General features: G+C 57.4%; 1 protein-coding gene across 1 annotated transcript in view; it reads left to right on the top strand.

Annotated features, from left to right (window-relative positions):
* The window catches only part of ATP13A1 (ATPase 13A1), a gene marked incomplete at its 5' end in the record, with an annotated part of 22,693 nt that overhangs the window by 10,145 nt on the left and 3,684 nt on the right, over positions 1-8,864 (top strand). The window contains 10 exons of the mRNA XM_035888671.1: positions 1,942-2,117; positions 2,497-2,607; positions 3,145-3,270; positions 3,597-3,705; positions 5,166-5,365; positions 6,193-6,289; positions 6,716-6,897; positions 7,215-7,329; positions 7,626-7,822; positions 8,418-8,560. Coding sequence (XP_035744564.1) covers positions 1,942-2,117; positions 2,497-2,607; positions 3,145-3,270; positions 3,597-3,705; positions 5,166-5,365; positions 6,193-6,289; positions 6,716-6,897; positions 7,215-7,329; positions 7,626-7,822; positions 8,418-8,560 — 1,456 coding nt within the window. The remainder of the gene's footprint in view (positions 1-1,941; positions 2,118-2,496; positions 2,608-3,144; positions 3,271-3,596; positions 3,706-5,165; positions 5,366-6,192; positions 6,290-6,715; positions 6,898-7,214; positions 7,330-7,625; positions 7,823-8,417; positions 8,561-8,864) is intronic.

Below are 8,864 nucleotides of genomic sequence, written 5' to 3'. Positions count from 1 at the left end.
CCCCAGCACTCGAGGGGCGGCCCCCCCAGTGCCCAGCACAGGGGCACGCTCCCTGCCCTGCTCCTGCTGGCCACACCACTCCTGAGACAAGCCCGGATGCCGCTGGCCCCCTTGGCCACCTGGGCACCCCACTGGGTCCTATCCAGCCCCCCGGCGACCAACACCCCCGGCTCCTTTTCCGCCGGGCAGCTTTCCAGCCCCTCGTCCCCACGCCTGGAGCCTTGCGTGGGGTTGTGGTGACCCCAGGGCAGGACCCGGCCCTTGGCCTTGGGGAACCTCACCCAATTGGCCAGGGTCCCCCGTGGATCCAGCCCAGCCAGGGTCCCCCGTGGATCCAGCCTGGCCAGGTCCCTCAGCAGAGCCCCCCTCCCCTCCAGCAGATCCACACTCCCACCCAGTTTGGTGCCATCTCCAAACTGACTGAGGGTGCCCTTGATCCCCCTGTCCAGATCGTTGATAATAATGATATTAAACAGGACCGACCCTAGACCTGAGACCCATATGCCGTGGAGTGGGGGGTTTTTGGGGGTGGGTGATGAAGATAATGCTGGTTTTGTCAGTTGTGAGCATGAAGTTATCTAGTCAACGGAGATTTCCTATGCCTCGTGCCAACTTTCTGCAAGGAGTGAATTCCAGCTGGGGTGATCCCAGGAACTGGTTTGGGGCAGTGGAAATGCTCTGAAGGACGCCAGTCTCAGCGTCCCAGGGACAACAAAGAGTAGAAATCTGTTCTCAGGAGTGCTGGATACTGCAGTTCTGTGACTGGAACGCTCAGGTTGGCGTCTTCTAGTCCTGATTGTGCCAACTTAGTAAAATCAGGGTGTGACGAGCGCAGGTCGCAGGAGTGAAAACCTGCCAGCATGGGTTTTGGCCTCCCTGGAGGCTTTCTGCTCTGCTCTCTTGGCTTTTGCCTGCCACGGGTAACTGAAGTAGAGATCTTCCAGAAATAGGGTGTAGGCATCCCACCGAAACCCTGCCCGTGTGCTTCTGGATTTTTCCTTGTGGTGATAATATGTGCTATATGGAAAGCAGCTCTGCCCAGAGGGAACCTGGGGGTCCTGGTGGGCGACAAGGTGGCCATGAGCCAGCAGGGTGCCCTGGTGGCCAAGGGCGTCCTGGGGCGCATCAAGAGGAGTGTGGCCCAGCAGGGCGAGGGAGGTTCTCCTCCCCCTCTGCTCTGCCCCAATGAGACCCCACCTGGAGCTCTGCGCCCAGTTCTGGGCTCCCCAGTCCAAGGAGGAGGAGGAGCTACTGGGGAGAGCCCAGAGGAGGGCAACCAAGCTGATGGGGGGCCTGGGGCATCTCCCCTAGGAGGAAAGGCTGAGGGAGCTGGGCTTGTTCAGCCTGGAGAAGAGCAGGCTGAGAGGGGATCTCATCACCACCTACAACTCTCTCAAGGGTGGGGGGCACGGGGACGCAGCCAGACTCTTCCCAGTGGTGCCCAGCGCCAGGCCAAGGGGCCATGGGCACAGCCTGAAGCAGAAGAGGTTCCAGGTGAACGGGAGGAAGGACTTCTTGCCTGGGAGGGTGCCCGAGCCCTGGCCCAGGCTGCCCAGGGGGGCTGTGGAGTCTCCTTCTCTGGAGATCTTCAACCCCCGCCTGGACGCTGTCCTGGGTAACTGCTCTGGGTGAGCCTGCTTGGGCTGGGGGGGTGGCACTGGGTGAGCTCCGAGGGCCCTTCCAACCCCGGCCAGGCTGGGATTCTGTGTAAATGCGCCTCGAAGCTGGCGTGTAGTTCTTCATCCTAATGCCCAGGGGTGTTGTGATCAGCTGTACCCCGTAATTCTCAGTGCTAGAATTCCCAGCTCTGTCTGCTTGTATCTAAGGAGAGGAAATTCATACGATCTCCGTCACCTGTGGGTTCCTTTGGGACCCGAAGGGAGGGATATTGCTTTTGATACCGAGAAACCTTTCAGGATTTCCTGATCTGTTTGTTTCCAGATGAGAAAGTTTTCCCCAGAAGTATTAAAACTCAGGGACTGAAAATTCACCAGCGCTTTCATTTTGCCAGTGCCCTGAAAAGAATGTCTGTCTTGGCGTCGTACGAGAAGATCGGCTCGACTGATCTCTGTTACATTGCAGCTGTGAAAGGGGCCCCAGAGACGCTGCACAAGATGGTGAGCGCATCTCTCTAGCGGAGGAAGGGCCTTCCCGAGCCCGTGCGCTCGGCCCCTTCCGCTTCTGCTTGTCCCTGCCAAGCCTGGAACCTGGCTGACGTAGGGATTTCATCCCGCGAAAGAGCACGGCGAACCCCTGCCTGAAAACAAACTCTGCTGGGGAGTTTCAGGCTGATCCCGGTGAGATCCGAGCATCTCGCCCCAGGCGTCCCTGTTGCTTTTGCCGAGGGGGCTCAATCTGGGCGACCTCCGCTCTTGCCCTTGATGGGGAGGGACCCTCTTTCCCCTGTCTGCCTATTTCATGAGAAATGCTGAGATGTGCTACCGAATTGTGTTTGAAACCCCGTTAACACGGTGCTTTTCCCCGCGCCTTCCCCAGTTGTCTCAGTGCCCGAGCAACTACCACGCTGTCCACACGGAAATTTCGCACGAGGGGGCGAGAGTGCTGGCCCTTGGCTACAAAGAACTGGGGCACCTCACGCACCAGCAGGTATGGCGCTCTCCGTTTTACGCCTCGAAAGCGAGCACCTCTTAAAGCAACCAGAGGTGGTGTGAGCAGGGCAAGAGGGGGTGGGACTCTTTTTTTATTTTTTGGGAAGCGGTTGCCCGAAGCTGCTGCTGTCACCATCTTGGTTTTAGGCTCTGCATCTTCTGGGAAGATGGCTGTGCTCCCAGCTTTGAGTTCCCCTGCGTCACTGATCAATACTTGGCTTTCCTCGTTCATAAAGCTGGGTCAGCTCTTTCCTCATAGCAATTGAAGAGGTTTAGCCCTGAACTTTTTCGCTGCGAACCCGATTTTACGTGGGGATGGGCACGCGTAATTGTTTCAGGGCTGTCTCTGTGGAGCTTTGTCCCAAAGAAACCTTTTTTCCGGAGCAGCTGGGCGCTGCCCAGGGTTGCTCTGTGCATCTTGGAGCACCAGTTGCATTTCTAGCGAGGTTTTGATCTCAAGGAAGCGCCCCTTGGAAAAGGAGGTGGCCGTTCCAGAGCGGCAGGTAACGCTCCGCTTGCCGATTTGCTTTGGCAGGTGAGAGAGATGAAGCGCGAAGCGTTGGAGTGCGATCTGCGATTTGTTGGATTCATTGTGGTTTCCTGTCCCCTCAAAGCTGACTCCAAAGCCGTCATCAGGGAGATCCAGAACGCGTCACACCACGTAAGCGTCGGCAGCATCCAAGCCTCCCTGGTAGCTCTGTTTGGGATACAGAATTTCAATACCAGAAGCCTTTGTGGAGCGAGGGCAAAGGCTTCCCCGTGGGGAAGGCAGGGAGCCCTTGTGGTTGTGATGTTATTTTTGCGGTGGGATTTGCCCTGGCCCGGAGAGAAAGCCTTTCTGCGGGGTGCTGCGTGGAGCTGCGTCTCATAGGGGATGTCACCAGCATCCGAGCCGGGCCAAAGTCTGTTCAGCGTAAAGAGGACTCGCTTCAGAGCGCTGCTTATCTACCCAGAACTGATTTTTGACCCCTCTCGCTTTCCCCTCAGGTAGTGATGATAACAGGAGACAATCCTCTCACTGCCTGCCACGTGGCCCGGGAGCTACACTTCCTCCAGAAGGAGCACACCCTCATTCTGCAGCCTCCCGTGAGCAAAGGTAACCCATCCCCTACGGGAAGTGGCTCTGCGTTTTGGAGGGCAACAGCCAAAGCCCTGTCGGAGCATCGTATCAGCGTTAGCTGCGTGCTAAGCCAGAGAGTCGTGCATGCATGAGCCCAGAGAGTGGTGGTGAATGGAGCTAAATCCAGTTGGCGGCCGGTCACAAGCGGTGTCCCCCAGGGCTCAGTCCTAGGGCCGGTCTTGTTTAATATCTTTATCAATGACCTGGATGAGGGGATTGAGTGTGCCCTCAGCAAATTTGCAGATGACACCAAACTGGGTGGCAGTGTTGATCTGCTGGAGGGGAGGAGGGCTCTGCAGAGAGACCTGGACAGGCTGGATCGATGGGCCGAGGCCAACTGTATGAGGTTCACCAAGGCCGAGGGCCGGATCCTGCACTTTGGTCACAACAACCCCACGCAGCGCTACAGGCTTGGGGAAGAGTGGCTGGAAAGCTGCCTGGTGGGAAAGGACCTGGGGGTACTGGTTGACAGCCGGCTGAATATGAGCCAGCAGTGTGCCCAGGTGGCTAAGAGGGCCAGTGGCGTCCTGGCCTGTATAAAAAATAGTGTGGCCAGCAGGAGCAGGGCAGTGATGGTGCCTCTGTACTTGGTGCTGGTGAGGCTGCCCCTCGAATCCTGTGTTCAGTTTGGGGCCCCTCACTACAAGAAAGATGTTGCATTGCTGGAACATGTCCAGAGGAGAGCAACCAAGCTGGGGAGGGGTCTGGAGCACAAGTCATACGAGGAGCGGCTGGGGGAACTGGGGGTGTTTAGTCTGAAGCTGCGCCAGGGCAGGTTTAGGTTGGACATTAGGAAAAACTTCTTCACCGAAAGGGCTGTCAGGCTCTGGAATGGGCTGCCCAGGGAGGTGGTCGAGTCCCCATCCCTGGAGGGATTTAAAAGAAGGATGGATGAGGTGCTGAGGGCCAGGGTTTAGTGGTGGGATGGCAGGGTTAGGTTAAAGGTTGGACTCGATGATCTCAAAGGTCTTTTCCAACCAAAGTGATTCTATGATTCTATTCTATGATTCTATCAGCGCCGCTTCTTGATGCTGGCGAAGGGAATGGCTCACTTTCCAGAATCCCAGATAGCCCTCTGTCCTTTGCCCCTCTCTCCTCTGGCGTGGGGTGCTCTGCCGGCTGCGTGCATTCCTCTGCCAGCTCCTCAACCGAGCTGAGCACCAAAAATAACGGCAGCTTGAAGCTGAACCTTGCCGTGCGGGTTCAGAGGCCATCCAGGGACGCTGAGCGCTGTGTGGGGAAGGAGGGCCCACGGAAAGACCGTACCTAGACGGGAGGTGGGCATGTCACTGTCCTGAGGAGCGACACCCTTGTGTCCCTAACACTGAGGGGCTGCAAACGCCGGGCTCAGCGTCTGTTGGGTGGCTTGGGAGCATTTCTGGCAGCCAGGCACCCCGCAGGCATGCTGACGTTCAAGCTCATGCTTCTCTTCCCAGACTCCAGCTGGCAGTGGCAATCCTTCGATGGTGCTGTCGTCCTCCCCATCTTGCCAACCTCCTTGCAAGAGCTGACCCAGCAATACGACCTGTGCGTAACCGGGGAAGGTCTCGCTCGCCTACAGTCCGTGAACAGGCAGCAGCTGCTGAAGCTCATACCGCACATCCAGGTGTTTGCCAGGGTGGTGCCAAAGCAGAAGGTGAGAGATTTCAGCTGCTTGGGAAAACCCAATTTTCATAGGCTTCCCAGCAGGGCTCTGGTGGCGCCTGGGAGCTGCGCAGAGGCTGGCACATGATGAGGCTGAGGGGAGCCCTCATCGCTCCCTACAAAAAGTCCTCGGGCAGTCAATCAAACTGGGAGGTTCAGCTTTATCTCCGAAGGCTGCGAGGGGATTCGGCTGAATTAATGCCAGGAGGCTGGAATCAATAAGTGAATAAGCCGGGGGTCGGGCTCTGCTCCCAGGGAAGGGGCGATGGGACGAGGGGCACCGGCCTCAAGTTGTGCCAGGGCAGGGTGAGGTTGGCCATGGGGAACAATTCCTTCCCCTTGGGGCTGTCAGGGGCTGGAAGGGGCTGCCCAGGGAAGGGGTCGAGTCCCCAGCCCGGGGGGGATTTAACAGCCGGGCAGAGGCGGTGCTGAGGGCCGGGGTTTGGGGGTGGGATGGCAGGGGTAGGGGGGCAGTTGGGCTGGGGGAGCTGAAAGGGCTTTTCCACCCCAAACAATTCCATGATTCTATAAATGCTAAGGCTGTTTCCAACAAAGCAGCATAACCTCTCCCCATATCCAAGCCAGCAGGAAGCAAGAAGCAGAGCTCAGGATGTGCCACTAAAGAGTCCTGAGCCCGTTGGCCCGTTCTAGCTCTTCATTCCTAAAGCGGAGCCTGAAGGTGAAGCTTTTGGAGTCTGGGTGTGAGGCCAGCGGGTTCCTGCAGAACAGAAGCACTTGACCGAGACGCGTAACCCAGCCCGGGCTGCGGCGCAGTGGAACACACCGGCTGCCGGTTCTCTGACGCGTTTCTGTTTGCAGGAGTTTGTCATCACTACGTTGAAGAGCCTGGGCTACGTCACGCTGATGTGTGGGGATGGGACCAACGACGTTGGAGCTCTGAAACATGCGGATGTGGGTGAGTCCGCGGGCGGGACACGTGTGCCCCTGTCTGAGTTTTTTTGGCTACCGTTCCTAAACACAAAACCCCTGTTCGGTTTTTCCACTCTTTTGAGGGCTGGAATTGATCTGACCAACATCATAAACCACCGTAAAGAAGAAAAATCTTTGCGCTTGGTGGAATCCCCGCTCTGTGCCTGCCAGCAGGCAGCGGGAATTAGCAGCAAAGACATTTTCCTGGAAGAAAGATTCTTCCTAATTCTTTTTTTTCCCCCCTAAGCTTTGCCTCGGCAAAGGTGGCTCGAGTCCCTGCGCGACTCGGCCTCCCCACCTGACCGCAGCTGTAAATAGCGATTGGGATCCCCCGCTTGGTGAAAGCGCCCTGCTGGCCGAGGGCTTACAGCCCTTTTTCCCCCTGCAGCTCATGGTTTTGTGCTCTTGACAGGAGTGGCGCTGCTGGCGAACGCTCCTGAGAGACTGCCCGAACGGAAGAAGAGAACGCGGGATGGACCCGGCGATGGGAAGCCTGCTTTGCCGGCGGTGGGGAGCGGAAGCGTGAAGCCCACCTCCCGCGGTGCCAAGCACAGGGTCATGTCCCAAAGAGAGGAACAGCTGGCCATCCAGAGGGTTGGTAACGAGATATTTAAAAGCCCGTTCGTTTATCCTTGCTTTTTGCCCCCTCCTCTGGTTTCCTGCTAATTCACGAGAACGGGGAATGGCGGGACGTAGTGGGAGAAGGCCAGCTTTGCTGCTGCTTATCCTGCTCTTTAGCAGCATGGATTTGGGAAGAGAAGGTGCTGCTTTTCCAGCCAGCCCTCAAGCTCACGCCGCGAGGGTGAAGGCTTCTCAGCCTCAGCTGTGGGAGAGGGTAATGCAAGATGGTCTTCGATCCAGGTGGCGATAATCGCGATGGGCGTTTGGATCTTTCTCTTCTTTGCCCGCAGGAGCGGATCAGTCAGGTCCTGAAGGATTTGGAAGAGGAACGCGTGCCGGTCGTGAAGCTGGGTGATGCCAGCATTGCAGCCCCCTTCACCTCCAAGCTCTCTTCCATCCAGTGCAGTAAGTGGGAGCTGAACGGTTGCTGTCTGCCTCCGTGGGTCCAGGTTCCCCGAGGGCGGGGAGTAACTCCAGATTTAAAAGAAGCCAAGACAGAGGGCGTGGGGTGCTGAGAGATGCCCTCAACCCCCTAATTTCACAGCTTTTTTTGTGTGGGGCACCCCTGGGGGGGCATTTCTCCCTCAGGGAGGGGTTGGCTTCCCTCCGTACCGCTTCGGGAGAGGAGAGGACTGAGGGACAAAGCCCCGGAACCTGTTCTGTTGTTTTATTTCCCAACGCTGCTTCCTCTTGCTCCTCAGTCTGCCACGTGATCAAGCAAGGCCGTTGCACGCTAGTGACGACGCTCCAAATGTTCAAGATCCTTGCCCTGAACGCCCTGATCCTCGCTTACAGCCAGAGCGTCCTCTACTTGGAAGGGGTGAAATTCAGCGATTTTCAGGCGACTCTGCAGGGTCTGCTCTTGGCTGGCTGCTTCCTTTTCATCTCCCGGTCGAAGGTGAGGGGAGGGGAGCGCGTTGGGCAGTGGCTGGTGGGTGTCAGTCACATCAGGAGTGCCTTTCTCCAAAAGAAAAAAAAGCCATTTCTTTTAGAAGCTTGCAATGTCCTCTAGAAGCTTGCGGTGCCCTCTAGAAGCTTGCAATGTCCTCTAGAAGCTTGCAGTGCCCTCTAGAAGCTTGCAGTGCCCTCTAGAAGCTTGCAATGGCCTCTAGAAGCTTGCAGTGCCCTCTAGAAGCTTGCAATGTCCTCTAGAAGCTTGCGGTGCCCTCTAGAAGCTTGCAGTCCTCGACGCTGGAGGGGCTTGAGGGGTTTTTTGGTTCCCCTGGATTTGGGAGGCTCCGGAGGCCGGCGCTCACTTAAGGCAGCGCCTTGCGATTGCAGGCAGGCAGCTTTGTTTGGGGTTAGGGGCAGCGCGGGTGGGAGAGGCGGGAAGGGCAACGCAGAGGAATGGCTCAATCCAGGCTGTTGTCGCTAAGCGGGAAGCGGAATTCTTGCTGGCATTTCCTGAGAAACGCAAATATCCCTGGGATTCTGCTGCCAGACCGCTTAGAGATGGTCAAAACCGTTCCCCTTTGCTTGCTTTTCTCCCCCAGCCTTTGAAGACACTTTCCAAGGAGCGCCCGCTGCCCAACATCTTTAACCTCTACACGGTCCTGACGGTGCTGCTGCAGTTCCTCGTGCATTTCCTCAGCCTCGTCTACCTGTACCGCAGCGCCCAGGCGCGCAGCCATGCCAAGTGAGCCACTCTTCCTCCAACCCTGCCATGTTTTCTCCCAGTTGCCGCTAAGCCAGAGGGCAGAGAGCGGCCTCCCTCGCTCTCCCTGTGAATCCTTTGCCGAGCTTTTGGGGTTTTAAGGTGTTAGGCATGTCCGGATAAAGCATTTCCGAGTGGTACCGTCGAGCGTGTCGGCAGGCAGCCCAGCGATGGAAGCGGTGGGAACGCCATCTGTGAGCCGTTGCGGTTCCAATGCTCTGGTGTCCCCACGCTGGGAATCATAGAATCATAGAATGGTTTGGGTGGGAAGGGCCCCCCAGAGGTC

This window comes from Egretta garzetta, unplaced genomic scaffold (genome assembly GCF_000687185.1).
Source record: "Egretta garzetta isolate BGI_Z169 unplaced genomic scaffold, ASM68718v1 scaffold421, whole genome shotgun sequence".
In the NCBI taxonomy this organism is placed as follows: Eukaryota; Metazoa; Chordata; class Aves; order Pelecaniformes; family Ardeidae; genus Egretta; species Egretta garzetta.
The sequence above is the reverse complement of the archived record's forward strand: the minus strand, read 5'-3'. Positions and strand labels throughout refer to the sequence as shown.